At 45.9% G+C, this 16,327-nt stretch overlaps 1 protein-coding gene across 1 annotated transcript in view; it reads left to right on the top strand.

Annotated features, from left to right (window-relative positions):
• The window catches only part of LOC309621572 (uncharacterized protein), a gene marked incomplete at its 5' end in the record, with an annotated part of 164,993 nt that overhangs the window by 34,999 nt on the left and 113,667 nt on the right, over nucleotides 1–16,327 (top strand). Inside the window, 2 exons of the mRNA XM_082408991.1 lie at nucleotides 3,002–3,139; nucleotides 15,689–15,826. Of these exons, the coding sequence (XP_082265117.1) occupies nucleotides 3,002–3,139; nucleotides 15,689–15,826 (276 nt within the window). The remainder of the gene's footprint in view (nucleotides 1–3,001; nucleotides 3,140–15,688; nucleotides 15,827–16,327) is intronic.

Here is a 16,327-nt window from a genome sequence, read left to right as displayed (position 1 = left end):
TGATAGCAGCTTTTAAGGAGCCAAAGTAGGGATTAAGAAGCTCTTTTTGTAACTTGGTTCAAGAGTAGGGTGAAGTTTGTTGAGTGTACCTTGTGGAGAATGTTGTGGTCCAAGGCTCTTCTCTTTTAGTTTCTTCTCCTTGACTCCTACCTTCCTTGGGCTGGGCTAGGCTGGGGGCCAGGTTGGACTTGCGACTTAACGTTTCTCTTCCGCTTTCTCTTTTTTTTTTTTCTTCCATTATGGGCATTGCTTCGAGGACAAGCCTTGATCTTGCATTGGACGTTACTTCCTGTCAACTTCCAGCAGCAGGAGTCTTCTTTTCAGTGCTTGATGCTTCACGAAATAGACTCTGCCCGTTGGCAGCAAATACCAGAGAGCTAGGAGACAGAGCTGGTTGCAGACCTTTCCTCTTCCAGCCTTTGGTTGCAATTGTTTGGCCCATAATTTGCTAGCTCTAGTTCCTTGGGCCACACAGGTATCCTGCCATCTCCAGCTCTTGTTATATGTGAGAGACATTCTGAACACTGTCCCTTTTTCTTTGCACAGAAGTATATACAGTGTGGCAGTTACTGTAATCTCCTCCGCCTTGCAAACAGCCACTCTAGAATCTTGGACCTCTAGGACTCTCTGTCTTGCATGCTTGGGGGCAAGGCCAAGCAAAATGAAGAGGAGAATAATTAGAGAAAGAGGAGGACGTTGGTGGAGAATTGGGAGCAGGTAAGGTGAAAGGGCACAGGAGAAAAGAGATGCATGTAGACTTTTTGGTTTCTGTGGGAAACAGGTTGACACACTTGGGCCTCATTTGGTATTAACAGAACAGAGAGTTAAAGATCTAAGTAGCTAGATAGTGTGCAGCAACTGCCATGAAGTCTGTACACTGAAGAGAAGAGTCTCACATCTAGTTTTCATTTTGTTTTATGTCATAGTACCTTATTTATAGCATTCACTGGTGTGTTTGTAGAATACAGATGTTTTCAAATGCTCTGGTTTTGTCTACATGGTTATCTCCTTGTCCTGTTTGTAAGGAATCCAACATTGTAAGACATATTGCATGTTTTTCTCTTGACGATTGTTGACCTTGAAGCGTCATGAACTAACTTGAGCTGTTGGATTCTGTGGAGAAACGTTCAAAAGGGTCTGTGAAAAAGGCACTGTGGTGAGTCGCATTATGCACCCGAGCGTAAGGAGCAGATATCTGCCACCAGCCCAGCTTGGCCTGGATTGCCTCTGTTTTAGTTCCCCTGGTTAGTGCTTTTCTCCCTAACCACTCTTGTGACTGTGATAATGTGAGTAAGGGCGGAGTTGCTAATGATCTATGTGTGAGGTAAGCTGGTTTGAGGGAGGAAATCTATGGACCTAGTCATTTTCCTTGGTGGTAAGCTTTCAGGGGTGCAGAGATGGATCTTCCTGGGGCCTTTTCTGGTCCCAGGAAGATATCGCATAGATGGGACCTCCCAAGACACACATTGAATCTTTAGGCCTGTTTTTCCTATTATGAGGTACGAGTTTCTTCACTGATGGGGATGATGCTTATCTGAGAAGAAATTGTGAAAGGTGGTGTAGTGTAGAGGTGTGGCTTAAGCTTTTAAGTTTTCCTCCAGGTTTTTCCCCTAAGCTTCCTACTTCGGACGGCCTACTTACATGATACTAGTAGGTGATGTCCGGCTAACAGCTTCCTAAATATACCTGCAAGCCAGATCAGTGTCTCTTTTCTCTGTATTCCCATGGAAATCAAGAGTCCCGCCGAATTTTCCATCGAAACAGTTGATTTGTGTTGTCTCTAGGAATTCTAAAGGGCGTACCGTTGCTTCCTAACCGGTGTCATTTGGGAGATCCGCCTCTGTACGTTCAAATGATTAATTTTGAGACTTTGCTCATGTGTGCAGTAAACCCTTGAATTCCCTAAGACCTTCCTTTCCTCCATCTCCTACCCCATTAAGCCCGCTTCAGTTCATCTCCTGAATTTCTTTGGAATCTGTCAGCCAGCTCTTCCTCAACTTCCTAATACTGAACTTGCCTGTCTGTTGCGATTAGGTCCTAACTAGTGTCCATATATCTTGTTTCCTTCCAATCCATTCTTCACACAAGAAACCTTCAAAGCAAGTTGGAACGTTGCTCATAAACATCGCTCACAAACATTGTTTTGAGAATAGAAAACACACTGTTGGCCTTTAAGACTCTGCGTGGTCTAGAATCCTCTCTGCTTCTCTAGCCCCATCTTGTGCCACTTTTGCCCTCACTTTCTATGCTTCAGATACACTGAATTAACCTTAGTTCTCACTCATCTGACAGAAGTCAGTTCAGATACTATTTTTCACTGTGATTCCTAGCATTAAGGAATTTGATTATCAGGTTTTGTATGAGGACTATTTCATCAGGGGTACAGAAGTTCTGGCCATCTCTGGTTTTGGATATCCCTTATTTGTTGAGACCTTTGCGTTGTTTGGTTGCCTTTTGTCTGTTTTCCAGATGGGAAAACAGGAACAAGGGAAGTATAGGTTATTACTAGGTGGGGTTGAACAAGTGGAGCAGCAAACTGCAAAGCAGAAAGAAGAGGGACGTACTATAGAGGGATATGACTTCCATTCTCAAGGCGCCTGCATCCTGTGCAGGGAGACAGCCTAACATAAAATGTGCCTAACAACAAATATATTGACTTCTTACTAAAAATCTCCAGTTCATAGAACCGAGGGGTTTGTACCTTCTCCTTTAAAAGTGATAGTCCTGGGACTTCCCCGGTGGTCCCGTGGTGAAGACTCTGCGCTTCCAATGCAGCAGGCGTGGGTTCAATCCCTGGTTGGGGAGCTAAGATCCCACATGCTGCGCAGCCAAAGAAATTTTTTTCGAACGTTATACTCCTGTATTGTTGGCTTTAGTGGTTTAGATTTTGTTGTACTGTTAAGAAGATTTCAGTTTATTTACCGGGAACAAACAACACATAATGTAAAAATAGTTTCCCAGAAACGATTTCCATCATTCTCTTCCTCCCTTTCTCCCGCAGACTGGTGTTTCACCTTGACAAGTTCTCTGTCATTCCATAGGAAAGCTGTCTGGCTTGGAGGTTGCAATCCCAGGGAATTTTTCATCAGCGGGGAAGTCTCCATCACTACAGAGGAATCAAGGGAGAAGTCAGTCCCTGGTAAGTGAGATGCTCCCCCTAAACACCAACACAGCAGTCGTGTACCTTTCAAGGGGTTCAGGGGCAAGATGGGCAAGGCATTTCTACTAACTCTTCTTAAGGATCACGGACAGTGCCCTATGCTACGAGGTAAGCGGTGACTGCTGTAGTTCTTACTGGTGATCCTTTCCTGTCACTGATTCTCGGCTTTCTTTGTATTTCATAGGACTGTTGTCAGTCCAATACAAAATGAGTCTTATTTTTAAAAACCTGAAATGTTTTACAGAGCCTAGCATTCTCATATAGGGTCCTTTCCATTCTCCCCACTTTCCCGAGAGGCCAAGAACACTTCACACCATGAACTAGGAGAGGGGGTAGAGCCCTTTCTGATGAAATACATCAACAAAGACAGAGCCTTAGCCTGCTTGCTCTCTGGACAGGATCTCGGACCACAAGGTCTTCAATCCTGGTATAAATGAAGGAAGTGAGGACAGTTCAACTGGCACTCTCATAACAAGAGTTCGGAAACACCTTCCGAAGAGACTATAGCAGTAGATGAGGGAAGGGAGTGCTACAGTGTGGCAGTACAGGGGGAACGATCGGCTACAGCAGTGAAAAGTGTGGTACCGATTGGTGTGCTCTCGGGGTTCTTGTACATGTAGCATAGATGACCTCTACGGTGGCCCTCCCACCTTCCCACCTGCATTAGGTGTTCTTTTTTTTTGTAATTTATGTTTATGTATTTATTTACTGTTTGAACTTATTTATTCTACGTATTTATGTTTTTGGCTGCACTGGGTCTCTCATTGCTGTGCACGGGCTTTCTCTAGTTGGCGGCTAGCGGGGGCTACTCTCGGTTGCGGTGTGCGGGCATCTCATCGCGGTGGCTTCTCTTGTTGCGGAGCATGGGCTGTAGGCACGTGGGCTTCGGTAGTTGAGGCTCACGGGCTCTAGAATGCAGGCTCCGTCGTCGTGGCACATGCGCTTAGTTGCTGCACGGCATGTGGGATCTTCGCAGACCAGGGCTCGAACCCGTGTCCCCTGCATTGGCAGGCGCCACCAGGGAAGCCCTAGGTGTTCTCATATAGAGTCTAAAAACAGAGAGCACTGAGAGAAGGTAGTGGTTATTAAAGGCTCAGGATCTAAATTCTACCTGTCTCTACACCCCTTCCCAGCTGTCAATTTGACCCCATTTTTGAATGCTGACCTCATTGTTCAACTTTTCTCTGCCGTCTGTATACTCACCTTGAAAACTTGTTTCTGTGATGCGTTGAGCAGACACAGGGTGGCAGACTGCAGAGGTGGAAGCTGGTGGTCGGATATTTGTGGGCTGAATCTCCTTCAGTCCCATTCCCATTTCTGGTTGCCCAGAGGCCCTACTTCCTGTGTGTGACGCCGAGCCGTAGGATTGCGGGCAGGAGCCAAGTTCTCCATACAGTAAAGACCCCAGTGTGCCTTGGTTACAGTAATATACCTGGCTTCCTTCCTGGCAGGGAAGTGACAGGCGGCTATGCCCCTGCTTTGTTCGTGGGCCTCCTGATCCAGCAGTTCCCTTGGCTCTGCCCCTGTCGTCAGCTGCCCCTAGGATAACTCTGAGCCCTAGCCACTTCTCTGGTAGATTTCCCTATTCCCCCACTACAGTCACACCTGAATAAGGCAACTCAGACCTTTCAGAGATGTGTCCTGAACCTCTTGTTTTCTGAAATACCTATCTGGTGGTTGTGAGACTTAAGGCCAGCGTCCCCGAGAGACTTTTTCTATTTCTCCTAGTAAACCTAGACTCATCTTCTGTCACCTTCAACTCTACTCCAATTGTGTTCTTTCAACCCAGACCTCTGACCCTGCTTTTTACTTCTGCCATTTCATCCTCGCTCCTGCTTCCTTTCCTAAATCCATACGTCTCTTTTGGCCTTCCTAGCCCTGGGCCAAGTTCCTTCCTCTTTGCTCAGTTTTTACCCCTTTCCTTCATTCTCCCATCCAACTTTCAGTCCTTCCTTTCTCACGCCCCAGTTAGCAGCATCTGAAAATTCGAAAGGTTTGTTACTCGTCTATTAATTGTATTCCATTTACTTATTCAGTTCTATACCTGTCTTACCTGTGTATGGAAGAACAGCTGGTAGCCAAGGTGGCACCAAGAATCCTAGCAGCTCTCACTTGACGTATCCGTAGTAGTCGGCAATTTCCATTTCGTTTTCCCTCTCGGTGAAAAATTGCAGCTTGCCCGAAGAGGTGTATCTGGCAGCATTCTCCCGTTGTTGTTGAGCCCGCCTCTTCATGGCCTCTCGCTCTGGCCTCTGCTCTTGTTCGATGGGCTTTGACATGACTGGCTCAGGCACGTTGGGTTCCCTCCATGGAACTCGTTGCTTGCTGAAGTCTTGGAGTAGAAAGTGGGTTTGGAGCTTGGGTGGGGACTGGCGCTTATTCACAGCAGGGGGAACAGGCTCCCGCTGGAGAGGAGCACCAGATGAAGTTTTGGAGGGTGCAGGCCTAGGAGCAGCAGACTGAGGGACACGAGGCTGGGTATGGTTGGGCCAAGCCGGTTGGGTTGGGTTGGTCACAGTTGGCTGAGCTGGTTTGGCGGGGCCTGGCAAAGAGGCAGGAGCTGGCTGGGATGAATTGGCTGCAGCAGGTTGAGCTGAGTCAGTAGAACCAGGCTGGGCACGGTAAGCCCCAGCAGGCCGATGTGAGGCCAGAGACTGTGGCCTCCGAGGAGCGGGTCGAGCTTGAGGCTTGTCCCAGGCAGAAAAAGGCAGAGGTATCAACTTGACCTTCCCAGGAGGAGGCCGCTCATACTGGGCTGGAGACGGACACTCTGTTTCAGCACTGCTGTCTGGTTTCTGGGCTTGGACTTGCGTTTTCTCAGGACCCTTCCCCTCACGTGGGGTATGCCGCCATGGCTGGATAGCTGGGGGTGGCTGGGGGTCTTTGGGGTTGCTTGACTTTCCCAAGAGCCGACAGGAAGAGCGCCCAGTTTTCGTCTCATTCTTCTTCCCCAGCGCATGAAGAACCTTCACAGACTCCAGCATGCGCACGCCAAGGGAGGTTCGAGGCTTTTGAAAGCTCTGTTGGAGAAGCTCAGTTTGGTGTTCCTTTCGCTTCGTGTGGGGGATTGCTGGCTTCTCTTCTGCCTTGACTTTGTTCCCTGACTGCTTGTTCTCCTCAGCCTTGTTTCTCCCTCTGGTCCTTTTGGTCTTTTCCTGCCCGTGGCTCTTAGTTTTGCTGATCTTTCTGGATGCAGCTTTCTGAGGTTTGCCTTGAGAGTGCTTGGCCGTGTTCACAGGAGCCCTGTCACTGACTGCAGCGTGGCATATAACCACTTCTCCCCCTAACAGGCACTCTGGATTCTTTGGCTGGATTTTGGCCTTGGGAGCGCCACTGATAGGCTCAGAGGCTTTCTGTTTGTTCTTCCTGGGTTGATCAGAGGGAACCTTTATGACACTTGGCTTTTCCTGCACCTGATTCACCTTAATGGCTCTGGTGTCTTTAGCTTTGATCACGTTGGGACCTTGGGATTGATCAAGATCTTTCAAAGGATTAAAGAGCTGGGGAAGGTGAATATCCTCCGCCAGTGTAGTAATGTCTGCAAGACCACTGCTAGGTTCAATCCCATTTTCAAGTGTCCCTAGGTCCTGACGACTCCGGCTGTTCTCTCCCAGATCAGCATTTTCAGAACCAGGCTGCTCCTCTTGGCTGAGGGGATCGGTGCAGGCCAGCGGCTGGTGAATATCAGGGATTCCTAAAGGGAGTAGTGGAGGATCTTGGTTCTCTGTTGGGATCTGGTAGGCATCCAGAGGCTTTGAAAGCTTGGTTTTGATATCATCCACGTGCTTACTCTCTATTTGTCCCTGGCTTGGAGCTGGAGGCAGGGCCAGGAGACGCCTGGCACTCTGGACTGGAGCTGTCACTGAAATGTCCCCAAGTTCAGATGGTGGGTTACTCTCAAGTATGTGGCTGTTTCTGCTACTGCAGGACTTGGGGAGTTCTTGACTTTGTGTCACACAAAACGTCTGGCTTGGAGGTTGCAATCCCAGGGAATTTTTCATCACCAGGGGGGAGGTCTCCATCCCTACAAAGGGATCAAGGGAGAAGTCAGTCCCTGGTAAGTGAGATGCTCCCCCTAAACACCAACACAGCAGTCGTGTACCTTTCAAGGGGTTCAGGGGCAAGATGGGCAAGGCATTTCTACTAACTCTTCTTAAGGATCACGGACAGTGCCCTATGCTACGAGGTAAGCGGTGACTGTTGTAATTCTTACTGGTGAGCCTTTCCTGTCGCTGATTCTCGGCTCGCTTTGTATTTCATAGGACTGTTATAAGTCCAATACAAAATGAGTCTTATTTTTAAAAACCTGAAATGTTTTACAAAGCCTAGCATTCTCATATAGGGTCCTTTCCATTCTCCCCACTTTCCCGAGAGGCCAAGAACACGTCACACCATGAACTAGGAGAGGGGGTAGAGCCCTTGCTGATGAAATACATCAACAAAGACAGAGTCTTAGCCTGCTTGCTCTCTGGACAGGATCTCGGACCACAAGGTCTTCAATCCTGGTATAAATGAAGGAAGTGAGGACAGTTCAACTGGCACTCTCATAACAAGAGTTCTGAAACACCTTCCGAAGAGACTATAGCAGTAGATGAGGGAAGGGAGTGCTACAGTGTGGCAGTACAGGGGGAACGATCGGCTACAGCAGTGAAAAGTGTGGTACCGATTGGTGTGCTCTCGGGGTTCTTGTACATGTAGCATAGATGACCTCTACAGTGGCCCTCCCACCTTCCCACCTGCATTAGGTGTTCTTTTTTTTGTAATTTATGTTTATGTATTTATTTACTGTTTGAACTTATTTATTCTACGTATTTATTTTTTTGGCTGCACTGGGTCTCTCATTGCTGTGCACGGGCTTTCTCTAGTTGGCGGCTAGCGGGGGCTACTCTTGGTTGCGGTGTGCGGGCTTCTCATCGCGGTGGCTTCTCTTTGTTGCGGAGCATGGGCTGTAGGCACGTGGGCTTCGGTAGTTGAGGCTCACGGGCTCTAGAATGCAGGCTCCGTCGTTGTGGCACATGCGCTTAGTTGCTGCACGGCATGTGGGATCTTCGCAGACCAGGGCTCGAACCCGTGTCCCCCGCATTGCATTGGCAGGCGGATTCTTAACCACGGCGCCACCAGGGAAGCCCTAGGTGTTCTCATAGAGAGTCTAAAAACAGAGGGCACTGAGCGAAGGTAGTGGTTATTAAAGGCTCAGGATCTAAATTCTACCTGCCTCTACACCCCTTCCCAGCTGTCGATTTGACCCCATTTTTGAGTGCCGACCTCATTCTTCAACTTTCTCTGGCGTTTGTTATACTCACCTTGAAAACTTGTTTCTGTGATGCGTTGAGCAGACACAGGGTGGCAGACTGCAGAGGTGGAAGCTGGTGGTCGGATATTTGTGGGCTGAATCTCCTTCGGTCCCATTCCCATTTCTGGTTGCCCAGAGGCCCGACTTCCTGTGTATGACGCCGAGCCGTAGGATTGCGGGCAGGAGCCAAGTTCTCCATACAGTAAAGACCCCAGTGTGCCTTGGTGATAGTAATATACCTGGCTTCCTTCCTGGCAGGGAAGTGGCAGGCGGCTCTGCCCCTGATTTGGAATCTGAGATGGTGTTCCCTGAGCAAGGCTGGCAGAAAGCGATGGATGTAGAGGGACCATGTTCTTGGCGTCTGAAGTTTTATCATACTGGGCTGCCAGAAACATGGAGGAGGCAGCTGTGTGGCAGTCAGTGAGTGCCAGAGTAAAGTCTCCGAGTGAAGAAGAATTCTTTTCAGTGCTTGCTGTGATGTCCCACTCAAGAACACCTGGATAGGAAGCAGCTGAAGTGGAGATCTGGCTGTGGTCAGTAACTCCAGATAACATAGTCGTGCTAGAATGTTGGTAAAGGTAGGCACTACCCATGAGTGTCTGGAAAGGGGTACCGGTAGCCGATGCCGAACTGACGGCAGGGGCAGAGACTCTGGAGAAGTTGCAGACACTTCGTGTTAGGGAAGTTGCATTGCTCACCACAGGAGGAGAATGCTGCAGAGAATTTAGAGTTCCAAGTAGAGATGGATGTTGGAAATTTTCTGTAAGAACAAGAGGGTCATGAAAAACTCAGGGAGGTTGAGAAATTCTCACTACGTTTGAGGAACGGCATCATCTGAAGGTTCTTGCTATCAGGACACCTCTACTATCACTACTTCCTGAGAAACCCAAAATCAGACAGTTGATGATGGCTGTAAGGACTGAGCAGTTTTCCACTCTTCTCTATTAACTGCCTGTGCTCCCATCTTGGGCACAGACGGGCAGAAGAGCCAAGTGGTGTGGTTCAGAGATTGTTCTCTAGGCTGGAAGCAACCTTCTCCCTGCCCTGTCTTTCCCTTCAGCCTGCACTCGTATTGACTTCTATGCTATTTCCTAGACTGGAAGCATTTTAGAACTAGGAGGCCCTTAGAGAACTTCGATGTTCTCAGTCTCATTTCGTGAGTAAGGAAACTGAGGCTCAGAGAGGTCGGGTTGACTTGTTCAAGTTCTCTCATTATGTTAGTATCATTACCAGGTTTCAGAACCTAAGTATCCTGACTTCCTTGCCAGGACTCCACTCTGAGCATGATACTGCCAGAAAGCAGGAGAAATAGAACTTATAATATAGGCATTTTTTTTGTCCATTAGAAAACAGTACGGCTATTACCATTGTCGTCTTCGGTGTCTCCCTTTGCTTGTGCAGTTCCCACGCTATTACCTAGAGGTGACGTACAGCTCAGTCCAACTGGTGAATTGAAAGAGTCATTTTTGCCCTCTTCAAGCCCGGTTTCTCATCCTACCTCAAAATGATTACCCGAAAGTGGATTTCTTAAGTGCTTTTGGAAAGGGAAAAGTTATCTGATTACTTCAGATTCCTCACCTATAAAGTGGTTATAACACCACCACCAATAATAATAGCAGTAATAATTAATAGATGAATAAGCTGATCTATTGCGTATGATTTATATGGAGGAAGATACAATAAGTTCTAGAAAGACAAAGAAAAATCATGACAAGCATATTACGTTAACGAAAAAGAAATCCATAGATATTAATGAAAACTGGGGTATGTGGCAAGTATCGAAGCCTAATGAATTTACTAACAAATGGCATTCTGTACCATCCATGCAATATTATGAAAGTGAATTTTGCCCACTCTATTTTAGTGAATACTATTAACCAGAAGACACGATGGAGGTGATAGAGGTGAATGAATTCCTAGCCAATGCATACAGACAGAGAAGGTATGTCAGTAAAAAATGCATAACAAGCAACAGAATGCAATAAATGTGCATGTATAGGTAGCCACAACACATATAGACAAGTATTTCAATGAAAACCGGTACGAAGCAGACAGCAAAATAATAAGTGTAAAAGAGTTTCATTATTGTGCTCCTTCATATTTTTACCCAGCAAGTAAGAGGTATTAAGCCTAGGAGAAATATATATTTCAATGAATATAGCTTATATAATAAGCAGAAAGGAAGCTTAAAATGTATCAGGAAGGTTTTTGGATTTATCCTAGAACTTAGATTAGAATCATCTTCAGCATCCAAGAAGATGGCATCCCAAAACCTCAAAAAACCATCATGCCTAGAATCCAATTAAAAAAGATTTTCGAATGTAAGAAAATCCACAGGACTCCACAATATGGTTTTCGATAAACGTGGATGTTTGTTTGTTTTGTTTCTTTGGCCGCGCCGCGTGGCCCTGGCCGTGAAAGCACCGAGTCCTAAGCACTGGACCGCCAGGGAATTCCCTAAGTGGGGGGAATTAGAGATGTGGGGCTTGACTTTTTCTTCTTCTTCTTCTTCTTCGGTAGCTAAGATCTACAAGCGAACGATGGCTGTTGATCAATGTGCTCTCTGTGTTAGGAAGGAAATAACTGTAAAAATGAAAAGCAGCCTTGCCTTAGAACCTACATATCACACCAAGGAAAATAGTCCTTCTGATTCAATTTAGAAGATATCACTTAAAATGTTGAATTGGTGAAATGTCTACCTAGTTTAAAAATTAGAAAGAATAAAACACTGAAAAGCAGCCCCCTAGATAACCACTGTGGTTGCTTGTTTATAGGAGGCATCATTTCTAAAACGTATTTCTAAAATGTTTATATTCAAAACTGTCAAGTGGCCAACTGTATTCAGAGAGGCAATAAAAGAAAGAAAACGGAGTATGACTTTTCTGATAAGCTGCCTTTCCCGGTGATCCCCTGTTCTGGCCTTACTTTCCTTCTTAAGTCTGTTAATGTAAGGGTTTGCTACCATCAACTTGGTTTTGCCCTGCTCTGAGCAGGTTTCCCTCTGTGCTGTTTCTGCTTTAATTGAAAATCTTTGGTTCCCATCAGCATTCCATTGCAAACTCCGTTTTTCTTGAGAGCTCCTCTATGCTTTCCCTCTTCATTCTTACATTTTCTCCCATCTCTTGGTGCCTGTTGGCCTGTGCTAATGAAAACCATCCTAAACTTCCTTACGCTCGACTCTGTGCCTCCCTGTAGAGCCCAGTACTCTCCATCCTCTCTCCCTATTCTCTCTTTTCAACTAGTCGAAATCCTAGTGGAGGGAGACCATTAGAGATGAAACATCTTGGTATATATTGCTAGTTTTCTATGTCCCCTGGCTTTTCTATGTTTCTGTTGAAACACTCTTGAGAAGTGTCTGATTTCGTTTTCTACATGGGTACCCTTTAAGGCTCAATACTGGAAAAGAAGGGGATCAGAGTGATCAACCCAATGTGGTATCCTAACGTAACAGTTAAGGAAAGCAACAGGCTTTGTGAGACAGCCAGTGATTTGTCCAAAGTCACACAGATAGTAAACGTCAAAGTCAAAACTGAAATTAGGTCTCCAGACGTGTAGATCAATACTTTCCCTCATTATTCCATGCTATTTTGAATCTCCTACTCAATTTAGGGGCAAAAGAAATCGAACGCAAAACTTTCCAAAGTTTCTTTTCTTACCTGACATGGTCAGAGAAGAGGAAGCATCCACTGCAGGTACAAGGGATGAGGAGACAACACTAGAGGATGTCTGAGTGGCTGCAGCTGAACGGCGCACGTGTCCAGTACAGAGGTCACTGGTTACTGGTCCAAACAGCTCCACGGAAACCCCAAGGCTCTACCAAGTGGTAGTAGGTTTGGGAGGAGAGTGATGTCACAAAGCAGGCAGTTGAAAGGTATGAGAGAGCCAATAGGGAGGTCCGATCCCCAACAGGAAGGCGGGCTTGGGTGAAGAGAGTGTAGGAGAGCTAAAACAACACCTGAGTTTCTGAGCTTTGGGGAGGAGGAAATCCTAGAAGACAGATTTACCTCCCCCAGGCTCTTCCATTAGGGAAATCATTGCCACATTTCTTACAGACGTTCATTAATACACTGAACTAAGAGTTACTTATATTCTACAGAGTATTCTATTTTATGTATCATATACTTAGAGCTATATAGATCTTATTTAATTAATAATCCTTAGGAAGGAAAGAGCCATCTAGTTTGAACTATTACAGTTGTTCTGAAATCAGATGTGTCTAATGAGTGAACTGATAGCAGCTTTTAAGGAGCCAAAGTAGGGATTAAGAAGCTCTCTTTGTAACTTGGTTCAAGAGTAGGGTGAAGTTTCTTGAGTGTACCTTGTGGAGAATGTTGTGGTCCAAGGCTCTTCTCTTTTAGTTTCTTCTCCTTGACTCCTACCTTCCTTGGGCTGGGCTAGGCTGGGGGCCAGGTTGGACTTGCGACTTAACATTTCTCTTCCGCTTTCTCTTTTTTTTTTTTCTTCCATTATGGGCATTGCTTCGAGGACAAGCCTTGATCTTGCATTGGACGTTACTTCCTGTCAACTTCCAGCAGCAGGAGTCTTCTTTTCAGTGCTTGATGCTTCACGAAATAGACTCTGCCCGTTGGCAGCAAATACCAGAGAGCTAGGAGACAGAGCTGGTTGCAGACCTTTCCTCTTCCAGCCTTTGGTTGCAATTGTTTGGCCCATAATTTGCTAGCTCTAGTTCCTTGGGCCACACAGGTATCCTGCCATCTCCAGCTCTTGTTATATGTGAGAGACATTCTGAACACTGTCCCTTTTTCTTTGCACAGAAGTATATACAGTGTGGCAGTTACTGTAATCTCCTCCGCCTTGCAAACAGCCACTCTAGAATCTTGGACCTCTAGGACTCTCTGTCTTGCATGCTTGGGGGCAAGGCCAAGCAAAATGAAGAGGAGAATAATTAGAGAAAGAGGAGGACGTTGGTGGAGAATTGGGAGCAGGTAAGGTGAAAGGGCACAGGAGAAAAGAGATGCATGTAGACTTTTTGGTTTCTGTGGGAAACAGGTTGACACACTTGGGCCTCATTTGGTATTAACAGAACAGAGAGTTAAAGATCTAAGTAGCTAGATAGTGTGCAGCAACTGCCATGAAGTCTGTACACTGAAGAGAAGAGTCTCACATCTAGTTTTCATTTTGTTTTATGTCATAGTACCTTATTTATAGCATTCACTGGTGTGTTTGTAGAATACAGATGTTTTCAAATGCTCTGGTTTTGTCTACATGGTTATCTCCTTGTCCTGTTTGTAAGGAATCCAACATTGTAAGACATATTGCATGTTTTTCTCTTGACGATTGTTGACCTTGAAGCGTCATGAACTAACTTGAGCTGTTGGATTCTGTGGAGAAACGTTCAAAAGGGTCTGTGAAAAAGGCACTGTGGTGAGTCGCATTATGCACCCGAGCGTAAGGAGCAAGATATCTGCCACCAGCCCAGCTTGGCCTGGATTGCCTCTGTTTTAGTTCCCCTGGTTAGTGCTTTTCTCCCTAACCACTCTTGTGACTGTGATAATGTGAGTAAGGGCGGAGTTGCTAATGATCTATGTGTGAGGTAAGCTGGTTTGAGGGAGGAAATCTATGGACCTAGTCATTTTCCTTGGTGGTAAGCTTTCAGGGGTGCAGAGATGGATCTTCCTGGGGCCTTTTCTGGTCCCAGGAAGATATCGCATAGATGGGACCTCCCAAGACACACATTGAATCTTTAGGCCTGTTTTTCCTATTATGAGGTACGAACGAGTTTCTTCACTGATGGGGATGATGCTTATCTGAGAAGAAATTGTGAAAGGTGGTGTAGTGTAGAGGTGTGGCTTAAGCTTTTAAGTTTTCCTCCAGGTTTTTCCCCTAAGCTTCCTACTTCGGACGGCCTACTTACATGATACTAGTAGGTGATGTCCGGCTAACAACTTCCTAAATATACCTGCAAGCCAGATCAGTGTCTCTTTTCTCTGTATTCCCATGGAAATCAAGAGTCCCGCCGAATTTTCCATCGAAACAGTTGATTTGTGTTGTCTCTAGGAATTCTAAAGGGCGTACCGTTGCTTCCTAACCGGTGTCATTTGGGAGATCCGCCTCTGTACGTTCAAATGATTAATTTTGAGACTTTGCTCATGTGTGCAGTAAACCCTTGAATTCCCTAAGACCTTCCTTTCCTCCATCTCCTACCCCATTAAGCCCGCTTCAGTTCATCTCCTGAATTTCTTTGGAATCTGTCAGCCAGCTCTTCCTCAACTTCCTAATACTGAACTTGCCTGTCTGTTGCGATTAGGTCCTAACTGGTGTCCATATATCTTGTTTCCTTCCAATCCACTCTTCACACAAGAAACCTTCAAAGCAAGTTGGAACGTTGCTCATAAACATCGCTCACAAGCATTGTTTTGAGAATAGAAAACACACTGTTGGCCTTTAAGACTCTGCGTGGTCTAGAATCCTCTCTGCTTCTCTAGCCCCATCTTGTGCCACTTTTGCCCTCACTTTCTATGCTTCAGATACACTGAATTAACCTTAGTTCTCACTCATCTGACAGAAGTCAGTTCAGATACTATTTTTCACTGTGATTCCTAGCATTAAGGAATTTGATTATCAGGTTTTGTATGAGGACTATTTCATCAGGGGTACAGAAGTTCTGGCCATCTCTGGTTTTGGATATCCCTTATTTGTTGAGACCTTTGCGTTGTTTGGTTGCCTTTTGTCTGTTTTCCAGATGGGAAAACAGGAACAAGGGAAGTATAGGTTATTACTAGGTGGGGTTGAACAAGTGGAGCAGCAAACTGCAAAGCAGAAAGAAGAGGGACGTACTATAGAGGGATATGACTTCCATTCTCAAGGCGCCTGCATCCTGTGCAGGGAGACAGCCTAACATAAAATGTGCCTAACAACAAATATATTGACTTCTTACTAAAAATCTCCAGTTCATAGAACCGAGGGGTTTGTACCTTCTCCTTTAAAAGTGATAGTCCTGGGACTTCCCCGGTGGTCCCGTGGTGAAGACTCTGCGCTTCCAATGCAGCAGGCGTGGGTTCAATCCCTGGTTGGGGAGCTAAGATCCCACATGCTGCGCAGCCAAAGAAATTTTTTTCGAACGTTATACTCCTGTATTGTTGGCTTTAGTGGTTTAGATTTTGTTGTACTGTTAAGAAGATTTCAGTTTATTTACCGGGAACAAACAACACATAATGTAAAAATAGTTTCCCAGAAACGATTTCCATCATTCTCTTCCTCCCTTTCTCCCGCAGACTGGTGTTTCACCTTGACAAGTTCTCTGTCATTCCATAGGAAAGCTGTCTGGCTTGGAGGTTGCAATCCCAGGGAATTTTTCATCAGCGGGGAAGTCTCCATCACTACAGAGGAATCAAGGGAGAAGTCAGTCCCTGGTAAGTGAGATGCTCCCCCTAAACACCAACACAGCAGTCGTGTACCTTTCAAGGGGTTCAGGGGCAAGATGGGCAAGGCATTTCTACTAACTCTTCTTAAGGATCACGGACAGTGCCCTATGCTACGAGGTAAGCGGTGACTGCTGTAGTTCTTACTGGTGATCCTTTCCTGTCACTGATTCTCGGCTTTCTTTGTATTTCATAGGACTGTTGTCAGTCCAATACAAAATGAGTCTTATTTTTAAAAACCTGAAATGTTTTACAGAGCCTAGCATTCTCATATAGGGTCCTTTCCATTCTCCCCACTTTCCCGAGAGGCCAAGAACACTTCACACCATGAACTAGGAGAGGGGGTAGAGCCCTTTCTGATGAAATACATCAACAAAGACAGAGCCTTAGCCTGCTTGCTCTCTGGACAGGATCTCGGACCACAAGGTCTTCAATCCTGGTATAAATGAAGGAAGTGAGGACAGTTCAACTGGCACTCTCATAACAAGAGTT

Source organism: Balaenoptera borealis, assembly GCF_965194805.1.
Source record: "Balaenoptera borealis genome assembly, contig: HAP1_SCAFFOLD_1297, whole genome shotgun sequence".
NCBI lineage: Eukaryota > Metazoa > Chordata > Mammalia > Artiodactyla > Balaenopteridae > Balaenoptera > Balaenoptera borealis.
This window is presented reverse-complemented; position numbering and strand designations above follow the sequence as displayed.